This window comes from Nomascus leucogenys, chromosome 1a (assembly GCF_006542625.1).
Source record: "Nomascus leucogenys isolate Asia chromosome 1a, Asia_NLE_v1, whole genome shotgun sequence".
NCBI classification, from domain to species: Eukaryota; Metazoa; Chordata; class Mammalia; order Primates; family Hylobatidae; genus Nomascus; species Nomascus leucogenys.
In genome coordinates this window covers 80197604-80214267 of record NC_044381.1, presented here as the reverse complement: position 1 = coordinate 80214267, position 16664 = coordinate 80197604, and the positions used below count along the sequence as shown (strand labels likewise).

Below are 16664 nucleotides of genomic sequence, written 5' to 3'. Positions count from 1 at the left end.
ACAAGCAACTAAGACTAATTAGAAGCCCTCATAGCCTCTAATGAAAAGATAGGAAGTAATTTGCTCTATGATACAAAAATTCCTAGATGTTTGGAATTGCTGTACATGATTGGGCACAGGATTCCTTACTGGGAGCTTTTGCTTTCCCAGGGCCAAATTCCCTGTTTTATGTCACCCATTGCGGAGGGCAGGGGACAAATGGATAGCTTGGTATCCACTGATATGGCTCCCACAAAGACATTTGGGAGGATGAGTAAGGAAAGAGAGAGGCAGTATCTCAGTATCAGTTGTAACTGGAAAATGTCATTTACATGGAATGAGAACTTACATGGGGCGAGCTGAGAAGCACTTTCAGTTGAAGCAAATAGAAAAATTAAAGCACTTTCCTTTACTTTTAGGTATTTTTAAACACATATTTTTATGCTCAGATCTTTCTTTTATAACTGGGTTATAACTGGAGAGAATAAAGGGATCCGGGCATGAGAGAAAGTGAATTCAAGGGAGGAAGAGGGCATGCAATGGGGGAAGGGAGGAGCAGGAATGTCCACTTTACTGAACACACAATACTGTAGAAGATGGATCCTGCCATATTCTTCCCCCAATCAACTTGGATGAAAAACAGAAATACTACATTCTTAAACATAGTTCATTTTTAGTTTGTTGTGGCAATATAACATGGAAAAAAATCAGGCCACTACTAAGCATTTGTAGAGTGCATCTTTGGCAAAAATGTGGACCTGCAACAATTCAGATGGTTTTCTTTCAGTCAGGTTCAAAAATCATGGCTCTGTAAATTTCCAAAACTTTTAAAGTCTTCTCGTGTCTTCTTGTAATCAGGCATTCAGAGGTACGTGTTTGTTCTAATAGCTTTGGTAGAAACATGCTGAAAATAGAAATGAATATAAAATGCCTTGTCTTTAGGCTAATTTGGTATGGATTTGTAAGGCCTGAGTGAACTGGAAATTAGTACATTTCTTGAAATAATACAAATGAATGTGAGACACATGGGTAGAACAGCAGATTCAGAAAAAAAGGTTAGTATTGTAGCCCCAAGTTTTGTAAAAGACATCAAGTAAGGCCACCAATAGAGGAACCAAGTTTCTTTTTCGGGTTCCCTGGGGTGATTTCCTATCAGCTTCACGTTCATGAGCTGGGGATTTGTAAAATGTAAGATGGCCTTTGACTTTGTTTTTGATATGATTAGCAGCGGCACTGTCTGCAATCCAGGCCCAGCATTCTCAGATAGTGTGCAGTATGGATGCTTCTGGCTGGCAGGGAGGTCGTGGCAGTGGGCTGACTAGTGTGCTGTGTTGGGAGGGCTCACAGGGTGGCGGGGCAAGCCTCCGTGCAAAGGGGATTCCTTTCTGGTCGTGCCCTCCTTTTTGGCTGGAGTTTGGCCGCAGAGATTGGCTGCCATTCTCATCCCTGGATGGGGTGGAGGCAGGTCCCAGACAACCTCAGATAATTGAACAGCAGCTGTGACCCTCAGAACAGCGTTTCTTCTTTTTCTTGGGGTGGAAAATGGTGAGGATTGCTTCATCAAAAACCGCTTTGAGACCTTTCTGAGTCAGAGCTGAGCATTCCAAGTAGCACTGTGCTCCGATCTTAAACGCAAAAGAGAGAAAGGCATGAGAGATAAAAAAGAGAGAAAAACACAATGGTATCAACTCACTGCCCAGACAAGCACTTACTTCTGTCTGTCCTACAAACAGCCTGTGGGGTGGTTTGGATTATGATTGTCTTTTTTTTTTTTCATTTCAATTTGTATCTGTTATCCTTTTTTTTTTTTTTTGTATTTTTGTATTTTTTACTTTCCTTTATTAGCAATAAATGGTTGTGGATCACTTCTGGAAAGCAGTAAATCCTAAAATTGACCCATAGCCATTTATTCCTAAGAACATAAAAAATGCAAAGATCTAAAAAATTAGGAGACAATTCAAAACCAATGATATAATTTAAATATGTTTTGTGAAGAACAGGGGTGCATGATCTTGTTTTTCATATCCTCTCATTTGCAGGCAGAATGTGTAAATCACGTACAAGTGAAATGTATCTTCTTTGGTATGATAAAAGGCAAAGTGTCAGCTTGGTTGATAAAGCAGATAGAAAAAGAGTGAGTGATATGGTTTTATAGGTCATTCTTGATTAAAATGTACCTCTTTTAAGGTATCCCTCAACAAAGTAATATCCAATTGGCATTATTATTTAGTTTTAACATTATTTATTTATTTATTTATTTTTGAGATGGAGTTTCGCTCTTGTCGCCCAGGCTGGAGTGCAGTGGCACCATCTTGACTCTCTGCAACCTCCGCCTCCTGGGTTCAAGTGATTCTCCTGCCTCAGCTTCTCAAGTAGCTGGGATTACAGGCGCGTGCCACCAAGCTGGGTTAGTTTTTGTATTTTTGGTAGAGACGGGGTTTTCCCATGTTGGCCAGTCTGGTCTCGAACTGCTGACCTCATGTGATCCGCCTGCCTCAGCCTCCAAAAATGCTGGGATTACAGGCGTGAGCCACTGCACCCAGCCTTAACATACTTTAAAAGTCATATTTTTTTAAAAAGTTAAAAAAATCCACTAAAACATGTAACAATAACAATAAAACATGTAACAATAATCATAAAAGACATTTAACGCCAGAGACATCCTTCTTGTCAGTGTACAGTCTATATATTTAAATGATAAGGTATTTGATTCTTGCATAGGGCTTCATTTTAAATATTCTGATGATTTCAATACCATGGTGTGTCTGATAATCACAAACGTCTCATGAGAAATATAGAAATTCAGGCCAGAACTATAGATTCTCATTTAAAAATCACAGACCAGGGCAGACCGTATTTAGCAGTCAGCTTCTTGTGAAGGAGACCTGCGGTTTTAATTGTTCATAAGCTCAGGAAGGGTCAGTGATGTGACGCTGGCCTTTTACTATTAAGGACATCTGGAGAAATGACTTTAGTTTTTCATTCACATTTTAAGAATCACTTTGAAAAATTAAAGCAGATTCAGAAGAGGTTGGCTAAATGGTGAGTTCCTGGAAACTACAGCAGACAAATGGCTAAAACAAGGTAGCAAAATCATAGGCCTATTATGCCCAACAGCTTATGTAAATGATAAAGTGGGGCTGGCGCAAGACAATAGGGAGAGGAGGGGGCTATGGTGGACTGTAAAGCACATGCCCCTCTAGAGTGTGCAGTTTTATCAGCTTCCAAGTGATAATGTTGGTTGACTGTTGCCCATTTTTGTATTTTTCAAGAGGAGTTGGAAATTTGGATTTTTTATTTAATATTTACCAGTTAATGAAATATTTACCGTGGGCCAAGGAAGACACTGATGTGGGATATATTTGGCAGCAGCCAGCCAGTTTGCAATGTGTGGACTAAATGAACTTGTGGTTTAGCTTAGAACAGAGCGGGAATAACCCCAGAGAGGTAAAATGAATTGCTTATGGGCACTCACCTAGAAAGTGAAAGAAATAGACCCAGAATCTGGGTCTCTTGATACATGTTCGTTTCCTTGCTCTGTGACAGTAACTGTGACCCCTATCACTCAGCTCTGCAAGAAGCCGGTCCAGTTGACAGTTAATGAAATGAGATTGTCCACTTATTTCAAAGGCCACAAATATGAAAACTAACCATCAAATAAAGTGGTTTTGGTTGGGCCCAGACACTATTTCCTAAGTTCTCCGACAGAGATTATGCATTTAAAATTTTTTTCCTGACAAGAATGGTTACTGTATGAGCCAAAGGAGAAAGATGTTGGATGCTGAAAATCTATTTTATGGCTTTCATTTTGATCATGGTTTGGTTTTCAGATTAGGAAATAACTTTTTTAAATAATTAAAAACAGTTAGATACAAGAGAGGAATAAAGCGCAGAGAAAATTTTTCTAGTAACATGATGAAATGCCTTCTGTTGCATTTTGGGACTGTGTTCAATGCTTGATTCAAACACATGTGAAAAGCACATTAATCTAATGGCAACGGCATTGCCAACTGAATGATTCTGAATGACTTGTCTGTAATGCGGTGGTGCTTGTCTGGAAAAATACCTATAAACTGCTGTAGCACCTTTTTATCTGGAATAGCTCTCCACTAAGGATCCCAAGCCTAGGATCGATTCTGCCTGGAATTCCAGGACAGCTGGGCTGAGCTCACTCACACCTGGAGTCCTGCAGGAGGGGCAGGGCACTCCCCATCCCCCTGCCCCCAGTGTACCACTGACAGCATGTCAGGCTTTGCCTTTCTATGGAGCGGGAGGAGCCCAAGCTTGTCTCTTCCAATTCAGACATTTCTGAAGATAATGAAATAGCAGATAAAGGCATTATTGTGTAACTGAGTTAATATGACATTATGTTGTACTGATAGAAAAAGTAGTCATCAGATTGTTGGTGTCATTTGGGAAACACGTGTGAGAAACAGAACCCAGTTATGAGGTAGGTATTGTTACCATGTGTCAAGTGCTATGAGGGTCGGAGAAGAATTCATCCTGGTTCAAGGAAAAAGCACAGCCAGATTGCTAAAAAAATTATCTGTGTCCTCAAAGGTGTGAAACGAAAAATTGTCTCAAGGAAATGTGGCCCTTATTACAGCAGCAACTTCATCTGCTCCTTGGAGCAAAATGACCCATACAGTCAAGTATTCAGAAGCCATCTGGGAGGGTTCAGGATTCAAGCCTCCATGTTTAGATACACATGCGAGCAATCTGGAATGTGTTCTACCCAAATGACTTATTTTCAAGAAAAAAGTACAGATTGAGGGTGTAAACTGAAAAAACACTTTTCTGATTGGTTTATAATAGCTAAAACTTATTATCTCAAAAGCAGGGACATTTATCAGTGATATACAGAAGATACAAGAGTGACAAGAAATAAAAAAAAAGCCATAATGACTAATCAAGTAAAAGAAAACCTAGTACTTCTTCCATGTTGTTCTAGTTGGGGCAGGAAAAGTTATAGAATAAGATAGAAAGTAACTGGAAGGGATAAAGGCAAAGAGATCTTCCCAGCTGTAGACGTGTCTGAGAGGGCTCATGGATTTAACAGCAACTGTAGTTTGCTGAGCTGGACCTTGTGGTACGTGAGCTAATTTCATTGTCACAAGAACTTTACAAGGAAAAGTCTGTCACCATCCTCATTTCACAGCTCAGGAAACTGATACCCAGAGAGGCTAAGTAACCTCCCTTATGGCCACACAACTAAGGAAATGGCAGAGATTCGAATTTGTCTGCCTCCTGAGCCAAAGTCTTAACTACGCTTTTGGGCTGTCTCTAGCAAATGTAATGAAATTGTGGCTGAAAGAGCAAAATTCATGAATAAATGGGCGAAGCTGTTATGGATATAATAAAGGTGATGAGAGAAGGGAAGAAGAAGGAAGGCATGTCCTGTAAATGGAGAGAAAAGAAGAGAAGATGTTAGTGGATAAACAGTGTAAGCTCGTATCTAAAGAAATGGCTAGGAGCAGAGTAGTTCTTTATTCCTCATTTGAGAATTAGCAAAGGCACACAGAGAAGGCAAATAGCCAAGAAAAAAAAAAAGAACCAAACAGGCTGTAAGAGAAAAGCCGCCATCTCAACAAGTCAGCATTATGATCAGATTGGTGAAAGAGGAAAAAATGTCTAGGCTGGACAGATTTGCTGCTGACCTTTGAAGACTATAATGCAGAGATGCCAATTCAAGGGTGGATCATGTAAAGTGTGTTACTTGAGTATAGGATAATATGGAGTGGTGGAGATTGCGGCAGACTGAAGAATACATGTTTAATCTAAAAGACTGTTTAACAGTTTCTGTTGATGAGGAAATGCTGGGCTAGAGTTGCTCGACCTTCTGAATTTCTTTTAGAAGCTAGAAATGTGTTTCCAAACTGTTAAATGTTGGCCACTAAATTGCATTAAAAATATGTGTTTGGACTGATCAAAACATTTGTGGGTGAACTTTGGCCCATCAGTTGCCAATTTGCTCTCTATGCTTTAAAGGATGCCTTTGCATATCCTGATCTCCCTGTCTGGAATTTTGTGCCCTCGCCAGACCCCTTTGCCCACCTGAAAAACTTTTCCTCATCCTTCAAACCTGGATAAGATGTTAACCGGTTAAAGAAATCTCTGAAAGCTCCTTCCATGAATGTATTAGTTTCTCTCTCTTCCGTGCTACCTGGTACATTGCCCAGATGTGTGTTACTGTGTTTATCCAGGTGGCATGCTTTTGTTTGCCTGTCTCCCTCCTCTTCTGGCCTTTGTAACCCAGACGCCAGCGGTGAAGTGACTTTCAATGACCAAGGGAGAAAGGGAAAATGGCCAGCACAAGGCAGGCGGCAGTGACTCTTCCAGTCAGGAAGAGGGCATTAAAGACTCCAGTTGATTAACGTGACTGAACATTGATGACAGGATGTTTGCAGCAATTTTGCTGCTTTAAATCCCACCTGTGCATGTTAAAAACCCAGCAGGAAACTTAGCAGGTGCTAAATTAAAGAGTGACAACAACAGAAGGCACAGTGTGAAGAAGATGGCCAGAGAGGGCAAAGAGAACCCAGAGATTAAAAAAGAAAAAATGGCAAATTCCTGTATCAAAAAATACCTTAGGAAGTCTGAACTTAGAAGATCATGTTTAGACTGTATTTGATGGAACTGGGAAAGAGAACGCACAAAGAATTATAATCGGCTGGGCACGGTGGCTCACGCCTGTAATCCCAGCACTTTGGGAGGCCGAGGTGGGTGGATCACGAGGTCAGGAGATCGAGACAATCCTGGCTAACACGGTGAAACCCCGTCTCTACTAAAAATACAAAAAATTAGCCAGGCGTGGTGGTGGGCGCCTGTAGTCCCGGCTACTTGGGAGGCTGAGGCAGGAGAATGGCGTGAACCCGGGAGGTGGAGCTTGCAGTGAGCCGAGATAGCGCCACTGCACTCTGGCCTGGGTGAAAGAGCGAGACTCCATCTCAAAAAAAAAAAAAAAAAAAAAGAATTATAATCTTAGAGCTAAACAGTGTAGCATCCAGCATAGCACCTGGCACATATTAGGTGCTTAATCAATTGTTGTTTAATAATTCTAGCAGCAATAGGGACAGTTACAAATGTGTAAAAGAATGGGAAAAGAATAATGAATATTTATAATAAATTAGTGCAAAATATGTAAATGTGGTTGACTTTGGAGTATAAAGAATTGTAAATATGTATGATATAAAAATGTCCTTTAAAAATAAAACACCCTTTGAGACCAAAAAGAGATGTTAGATGGAAAATGTTTTGGAAATGGAAAAGTATTGAACAGAAAGAATCAGATATGAAAAATCTGAACTTACAAAGCCTTTAAGTTGTGGGGGAGCTTTGCCCATGAAAATAAGGGACTCCAGTATATAAAAAAGAAGCCCCAAACCTAAAGGTTTCTTTTCAGATTATAGGAGGGAGGCAGAAAAGCGGGTGGTTAAAGCAGTTTTCTATCCTCACTCTGCACTTGCTAGCTGGGCGATCTTAACCTCTCTGAGCCTCAGTTTCCTGTAGGAAAGTGGAGATAATAATATGCACACCTCAGGGGGTTGCTGTGAGGATTAATTAAGACAAAGGCTGTAAGGCGCCTGGCACCAAGCCTAGCACATTATAAACACTCCATAAAAGCTAGCTGTGATTATAAACTACTTGACAGAAAAGTCAGAGAGTAGAGAAACTTAAAGCGTCTCTATAATTACATGAATTGTGATAAAACAAGTTAAAATCTTGCTAGGTTTTCTTCTAAATTGGATTTTGTAAGCTAAACATGATTCCCTCTGTATCTGAGAGCAGTTGCTAGGAGAAACTAGCAAAAGGCAATATAAATGGTGAACTCAGCCATTGTTCCAAAAATAAGTATGAAATGAGATGGGAGGCTTTGAAACGACTTCTTTTCAGACAGAAAAAAAAACAACTTCCCCAATAAGAAGTGAGGCTAGGAAGCTGACGGCATGAAGGAACTCAGAAAGCGAGTTCCTACAAGAAGCTGGTGCTGGCCAGTGGGGACATCCTGGCTGTGAAAAATGTGTAGAAAGGAACCACATACAATTATTTATGGAGCTACATATTTAGGTATCTTAATGAGAGCATTTGAGGCTGAATGTTTGAGGAGAAGGTAGAAGCACCTACAGGCATAAACCCATTTCACCCGAGGAAAGATACACAGTTGGAGGTCATTTACACAATGGTCAGGTACACGGGTGGTGATGTCCACAGAGCTGGATTGGACGTTTTTGACTTTGTTACGAGCTACGTGCTTGTCTTCTAAGACTGTTTCCTCATCTGTAAGCTGAGGCCAACACTATCTGCTTAAGAGGGTTATTATGAGGCTGAAGTGAGAGATATTATTAAGTACTTAGGATCCTAAGAACTCCATGGACGTCAGGCGCTAGTTATTATTGACATTACTGTGCATAGAAGTAGGAAGAGTTCAGTATCTCGATCAGGTGTTTGTGAGAGGTTCTCAGGCAGGATACCTGTAAAAACATGATTGTATTTAATTCATTTCTAGCTGGTGTATCATGCTTAGTTTTGGTGCCTGCAAGCAAGTTTTAATAAGATAAATGCATACAGTTTTGTAAGTGAAGAATTTGTAGTTAATATTCTTGACTGGCTTGAAGAGGGTGATTTCTAACTCTGCCTGCGGTATGTATTTTACTAGGTTAGTCGCTTAGAAAGTAAGATTGAAAAGTTTCAAACCTCTAACCTGGGTCAATAGATTTATGACTTGGTGAGGAGTCCGATTTATGTTCTGGAGGTGTGATTTATCGGCCTCCTCTTGCATAAAGCACTTCCACCCTCTCGTATCTTTTTCAGTGGCTGCTTTGCTCACATCTCGGGGTAATGGGGGAGGAAAAGACTTGGTGTCTGGCAAATACTTCCTAAAGCATTTTCCTAACTCTTCATGTTAAGCTCTCAAGAGGGAAGAAAGATCCATGAAAACAGTTCCAGCTCTGAGCTATTATCTGCCAAACAGCCACTTAGATCCCCAACTAGTCACTTTTTGGTATATGTTATCCTTCCAGATGCTGTTTGTGACACAGTCCAGGCTCTCTAAGTGGCTATTCATTATACAGTGAGAAATACTGGACAAATATAACCCTGCCAGATGCTAACCCAAGTCTCTCCCAAGAAAATCACAAAATGCCTCTTATGGGGTTATTTAAATGAGCTACATCCATAATAAGCAGTGAGATTTACAAATATATATCTAACGACTCCCTTTATTCATACTAAATATGGCAAGTAGATGTTCTAGAGGTTGCTAAATCAAATGATAAGTGCTTCAGCTGTTTAAATTCACCAAATTGCTTTCTGAATGAAAAACAGGCAATGCTGGCTGACAAGAAGGCTAACCAAATGGCTCCTTCCAGCCCGACTAGAACAGAGGGGGAGAATAGAAAGCTTAGAGAAGATTCTAAACACATTGCACTTTAAAGCAGAACCCAATGTTGCACACCCATTTCCAAAGCATACAACACACTCTTCTCTCAGCATACATTTAAAACGAAATTCAAATCTGACTGTACCGCTTTTGCGAGCTTCACACCATGCTCGTAAGTGAGAGGTTTCTCTTTCATATACAGCAAACGGGCCAAGGTTTTTGGGTCATCACGGAGATCAATCTGGCAAGAAAACACACGTGAAAACTTATTTGTTTTCTCAGGCCTTGCCAGATATTTTAAACTGTGACATCATAGAGTCTTTTTCCCTGTTAACATCTTTGAAGTTGCTAAATTTTCTTTAAGGAAGCAGATTCACATGCCCATGTTATGTCTAAAAAAGTAAAGCAATTTCTTTGTAAATGTACACAACAGACTTTCCTTATGTTTTCCCCTTCAAACAGTTACCCTGTGAGTGAAGACTACTCGGATGATTCTGTTGCTATCTCAGATGTTTTTTCAAAATTTTCTATTTATTTCTCTATTCTACTTACAGGGCATGCAAGATAACCAATCCAGTCTCATTACCTTACAGTGAGGCCTTATTTGATCCCAAATTATATTACTCATTATTTACTAGTTTATTTCCTGGCTTTGAACACATCTTTTTTTTTTTTTTTCGCTTTTCCAAATAAAATCTTCATTCTCAAAGGAGGTATGAAGATTTGCTACCTGTGAGGATATTCTAACACATGTTCTGCAAGCTCTGGAAGGCAAGTCCCTGAGAGAAATTTTCAAAGGGTTTGCTCAAGAAAAGCATTAATCTTTTCAAAGGTAGAACTTTGAAGATAGCATTTATATATCTGGATTAGAGTTGATAATTTAATTAAATATTTTGGTTGCTTTAAAGCGTCACTGTGTATGTGAACCCATGTGTTCATGAATGGGTGTGAATGAGGGAGAGCAAGGGCTTGTGTCTTAAAGAAAGACCAATATATTAGGGTCCCTTTTGTAAGCACGTTACTCAGCTCTACTAATTTGTGTGTGTGTGTGCATGTGTGTGTATGATAATTGTTCAATTTTGTGCCTATCTCTAATAAAATCAGCTTGAATCACGGAAAGGTGATTGAATGTTCTGTCACATATTTGGCAGCAGGGATTCAGGCTCCATCAATATGGGCAAACATTATTATCTGGAATTCAAGGCAAAAGACTTCATTTAAACAAACAATTATCTTTCAGAGCAGAAGCATTAACTATGATTACTCTGATTTATGGAGATGTGTATTCCTCTACATTCTTTAAGTAAATACATATACTGTGTACCTGTCCATATCTTCTTTAGGAAATATTTTTCTTTCCTTTGTGTTAAAAAATTCTCTTGTTCAAAAAGAACATAAATGAATAATAGAAATAAATAGCATATGAAACAGATAACAATGAAGCCCTTCAGTGTTAGTATATTCCTATGTCTTTGGGATAGTAATTTGGATTTTAAAATGCCAAAGAACAAAATCCATTTAAAACTATAAACAGTAACAATCCTTAATACATTTAATGTGATTGGCTTACTACTGGAAACTCAAACTATGGAAATTGACTAGCTTTCAGAACACTGTAAAGGCTTTCACAATCGTAGGTTTGTTTATCTGGTATATGTGTTTTAACTTCTTCTCTAAGATCTGGAAGACCAGGAGGTTTAAAAGGAATAGACAGTGGTGAATTTTTATCTTCCTTCTCCAGAAGTGTAATTAAAGAGTTCCTGTCATAGAATGCCTATTCTGATTGCTGTGGTCACCTTGACACTTCTACCTATTTTGTGATTTTAAAACTGTGGGTTTCAGATATAAAAAGTACTAGATAATATGTTCAATTGACACCCTCACCTCATTGCTCGATTCAAGCCTGGCAAAGGGTGTCTATTTTAAAAATTACTTTGTTATTAAAAAAAAATCAGAGAGGTTAATTTTTGAAGGCCATATCAAAACTTTCTGCTCCATATTAAATAGCTCTATTATCTTTTCCACTATGGGCTAAATCGTCATGCACACCTTAAGAACTTCTGTTCATAGGATTGACATGTCTGAGACACTCTTCCATAGTGTTTGGCAGAATAGAATGTTCACGAGGTACCTAAAGGGTCTTCCCATTTTTGCAGCCCGCCCCACCCTGCCATCGCCCACATTTTAACCTGGGTCCCTATGAGGACATAAGGCACGTGAGGCATGCAGTCCTTGAGCTCGGGGACCCATTCCTCCTGGACATTGTGGTAAGAGGCAGGGTTTACGACAGAGAAGCAGATCAAAAACACATCCGTGTTGGGGTAGGAGAGTGGCCTCAGCTGGTTGTAGTCCTCCTGTGGGAAGAGCAGACAAGGGTTTGTACAGCCTGTGTAAGGTGTGTCCCATGTGGTTCCAAGGTCAGATTGCAGGTAAGGGTCCACTACAGCGCACTGGGATCCCGTTTCTTCCTCAACCCTAGAATCTGGTAGTTCTTTCTCTACTAGAACTAAAGGAGCCATCAGTCAGAAAAATACCTTTTTGTTACGTATAGAGATTATGTATTGCCCCTTCTTAAGATGAACTTAAAAAATATTTTTAGCAGTTTTATTGAGATATATCTTATATACCTACCTATATATACCATAAAGTTCTTATATACCATAAAGTTCACCCATTTATTTTTTATTTTTAAATTGTAGACATTTAAGGTGTACAACATGGTGTTTGATATACACATATATGCTACAGTGAAACAAACTAACATATTCATCTCCCTACAGCTTACCTTTAAAAATATATTTTATGGTGACAGGACCAGAAACCTACTCTCTTAGCATATTTCCAATATGCGATATAGTGTAATTAACTATAGTTATCATGCTGTACATTACAGCTGTAGACTTACTCACCTTAGCTAACTGCAGCTTTGTACCCTTGATCAAAACCTCCCCGTTTCCTTTCCTTACTTGCCTCTGGTAACAATAGTTCTACTCTCTGTTTCTATGTATTCAAAAGTTCACCTGACTGGGCACGGTGGCTCATGCCTGTAATCCCAGCACTTTGGAAGCCAAGGCGGGAGGATCACTTGATTCCTTGAGCTTGAGACCAGCCTGGGCAATATAGCGAGACCCTATCTCTACAAAAAAATACTAAAATTAGCTGGGCATGGTGGCACGTGCCTGTAGTCCCAGCTACTCAGGAGGCTGAAGTGGGAGGATGGCTTGAGCCTGGGAGTTTGGAGCTGCAGTGAGCTGTGTGATCATGCCACTGTACTCCAGCCTGGGCAACACAGCAAGACCCTGTCTCAAAAAACAAAACAAAAAACCAAAAGTTCACCCATTTAAAGTGTAACATTCAGTAAAGATTATTGCAATTCTTCCATCATGTTGGAATTGTGTTATATTGAATACACTATATTTAAATTAGTGAGCTATTTGCCAAGGCACCAGGAATCCTCTCCTCACACGATTAAAAAAAATTATATCCAAATTTAATTTAGAATAAATGAACTAACATGCAAAACAAGAGTTATTGCCAAATTTGACACCACAATATTTGAAGAAATATGTTGAGTGAGGGTTTAGAGCTAAGAATTTTGGATTTGTTTCAAATATTACTTAAAGGCCAAATAAATAAAATGCTAGCTTAGTTATTTTCTTTCTAAAGATTTTTCAGATCAGAATATGCTCATGGAAGAGTTTCTGGTTACATAAGATATTTATGTATTTGCTATTTTAGTGGGAGTTGATAAATACAAAGTAAAACTTTGCATCATTTCGACTTTGGGAAAATGTTAGCAAGAACCTTTTACTGTATGTAAAATGTTTTAGGAGGTTCCAAGGTAAAACCTGATATTTCAATAGAAAGTTTTATATATTTTTATGGAATTTAGTAACACATAAGCAGACAGTAACTTTGTGTGTAAGTGTGCATACACATACCATATTTATATATACACCACATATCACAACATGACATGTATCCATACACACCATACATAATTTGTATGTGTATACACACTATATATGATGTGTGTGCACTATCTATGTGCGTATACTATATGTGCAACTAAACTTATGTGTTCACACCTATGATATACATGTATTCATAGAGAGGGGTTAATAAATAATTAACTCATTTATTAGGGGCATGACTACTCTTCATAAAACATTTCAGAAACTTACAAAACATGTATGTGCTCATTGCAAAAATGCAAACATTAAAGAAGTACACAGAGGTGAAGTGAAAGCTTGTTTTCATCCCTGATATGGTCTCTAATAGTATTTCCTCTCCCCAGAGGGAGCGACTGCTTAAACACTGTCCTTCCAAACGTTTTATTTTACTTTATTTTATTTTTTGAGACAGAGTCTCAATCTATTGCCCAGGCTGGAGTGCAATGGCATGATCATGGCTCACTGTAGCTTCAGACTGCCGGGCTCAAGTGATCCTCCCACTTCAGCCTCCCAAGTAGCTTGGACTACAGGCACATGCCACCACACCCAGCCAATTTTTATATTTTTTGTAGAGATGGGGTCTCACTGTGTTGCCCAGGCTGGTCTTGAACTCCTGGGCTCAAGCAATCCTCCTGCCTCAGCCCCCCAAAGTGCTAGGATGATAGGCGTGAGTCACCACACCTGGCCCATTTTATATTTATGCATGTATACAACATACACATGTTTAGTTTAAAAACAAATTGATTAAATTGTTCATATTGTTGTGCCACTTGTGTTTTGTAAAACATAATATATCATGGATATATTTTTAATATCAACCTTTCTATTGACTCTAATAATATATTTATTAGATAACGGGGTGATGGGTGCAGCAAACCACCATGGCACGTGTATACCTATGTAACAAACCTGCACGTTCTGCACATGTATCCCAGAACTTAAAGTATAATAAAAAAATTTTTAAAAAAAGACCAGAAAAGGAAGTACACACATGTGCACACTACATACACATGAGACTGAAAGGAAGTACCTTAGAATGTTAAGTGTGGTCCACTCCGGTTGGTGGCATGCATTGATCTATTGTTTAGCAACTCAGAGTATGCAGAACACGGAACTCAGTATATGTGGTCGCTACGGCTACTACTATTAAAACTTAAACAAAGGTTTTTGGTACCTAATGCAAAATGCAAAGCAAGATGGCAATGATGCTGAAAAGTAAAATCCTAAAAAATAAACCCCAAACAAAAAAAAACCCTACTATTGTGGCTAATTTACCACATTTCTGGTCAATAATTGGGAGTTGGGTGCACAGCTGAATAAACAAACACTGGTCATACTGGGAAGTTGGGCCAGGTCTACTAGGTTGCGTCTCAGCCAAGTTGTGCCTATGTCTGTGTGTGTGTGTGTGTGTGTGTGTGTGTGTGTGTGTGTAGCTGGGGAGGCAGTGGAGAAAGGGATAGCTAATTTCTTGGCACTACCCTCTCCTCTTTACACAACTAGCTCTGAAAAACAAGCCTCCTCTTCCATGGTCTCCCCACTTTTCTCTTTTCTCTCTGGAGTGTCCCCTTAAAGAGCAGCTGTAAGGCCCATGAGCCAAGAAGTCTTCCCAGACTATAATCTACAGCTGTTCACCACACCACCTGCCCTCTGCCACTGCATGCTCCTATCTGGATTGTCATAAATGGAGTAGGGACCATGTTGATTTTTTTCTCATCCCTACATGTACTCTTTCCGTAGTAAATATTCAATAAATGCTATTGACAGACTGGAAGAAATGACCTCGACAGTGACCTGCAAATGAACACATGGCATTTCTGTGGGCCATTTATTGCAGTGACTTTTATTAGAATCACCTGGGGAGCTTTTAAACCATCCTGAAGCTCTGCTAATCAACTCCTTGCTCCACCCCCTTTTCTACTCTGGAACCAGCTAAATTAGAATCTCTGGAGAGTGGGCCTGTGTATCTGGAAGTTCTGACTTAACTGGTTTGGAGTGGGCCTGGAGTTGAGAACATGGCTGTACTTCACTATCATCTCCAACATTAATGGAGGATGTACCCAAGGACTTATTACTAAAGGTCAGGCATTGTTTCAAACTCTTATGTACGTTCTCATTGCATCCTCCTGATGGAACTGGAAGGATGGTACCATCAACATTCACATTTCATAGAGGAGGAAGTTAAGGTTTAGAGAGGTTCCATGATGGGCCAATGTTACAGAGTTCATAAATACCAGGATGGGGTATTTAGCCCAAATCCAGCTCTGCCTCTCAATTGTGACCACACTGTTTTCTGCAGCTCAGAATTTTAAGTGACAGATTAAGCATTTTCTTAACTTATCCAGGAATCTTGACTCATATGTTACCCAGCAATCAAAATGTTTGACCACAGGATGTATCGTCTATTTGATGGCCTGCATCTGCTTCAGATTACCACTGGATGGCAGCAACACTGTATATTTAAAACTTCAAAGCCAAAAACCAAAGCAAAACACCATCAGGAGAAATGTCACAACTAGGTTAGGTAGGAACAAATAACTGTTGTTAATAGTCGGAAAGGAGTATGTTTGTCTGATTTTTTTTAACCCAGTGGCTATCAAAGGATTTCTATTTACATTATGGAAAAGTTGGAAGACCATGGGTTGCTGGGTTGACTGTAGGTGGGGCAGGTGAGAGAAGTCTGTTTCTGATCATTTACCCTCCTGGCCCTCCAGCTGAGTTGCTTATGGTAGTGTCAGTCACTGGGCTCACTGTGCTCTGTATTCTGGATCTCTCTTCTGTGGAAACCTTAGTTCTGCTGTATCATTCCATTTAAAAAGATTTCGTGCCTACTGAATGCGTAGCACTGTTAAGGATGCTGTATGAACTATATAAGGTGAATAAGAATTTGCAATTCAATTGGGGAAAGAAAATGAAAATACATGAAATAATTTGATTTATGTGGAAGTAAGACAGGTTAAGTTTCTCTTACTCTTTGCTGGCTAATCTCAAAATGGAATGATGTAGAATATTTATCTGACTGAATTGGGAAAATACAATTCCAAGACTAGAAAAGGCCTTAAAGGTTATCTAATGCAGTGGTTTCCAATCTACCCTCTTCAGTCCAGCAGCATTGGCATCACCTGGGAGCTTGTTAGCAATACACATTCCCAGGTGCCACGCAGCCCCCTGAAGCTGAGGCACTGGGGGAGAGGCTGCACCATCAGTGCTGTAACAAGCCCTGCAGGTGATTCTGATGCAGCTCAAGTTTCAGAACCACAGGTTACTACTGTTCTTCCCTCTCCCCGGAGCCAGTTTTATGGTTTAAGAAACAAGCGTCTAGACAGACGGAGTAATTTAACCAGGACAACAGAGCA

The 16664-nt window shown here is 39.6% G+C and overlaps 1 protein-coding gene across 1 annotated transcript in view; it reads right to left on the bottom strand.

Moving 5' to 3' along the window:
* Positions 1-367: 367 nt before the first annotated feature.
* The window catches only part of RHOJ (ras homolog family member J), a 90243-nt gene continuing 73946 nt past the window's right edge, over positions 368-16664 (bottom strand). Inside the window, exons 3-5 of the mRNA XM_030811859.1 lie at positions 11548-11712; positions 9504-9599; positions 368-1604 (exon numbers count right to left, since the gene is read on the bottom strand). Coding sequence (XP_030667719.1) covers positions 1458-1604; positions 9504-9599; positions 11548-11712 — 408 coding nt within the window. The 3' untranslated portion in view covers positions 368-1457. The remainder of the gene's footprint in view (positions 1605-9503; positions 9600-11547; positions 11713-16664) is intronic.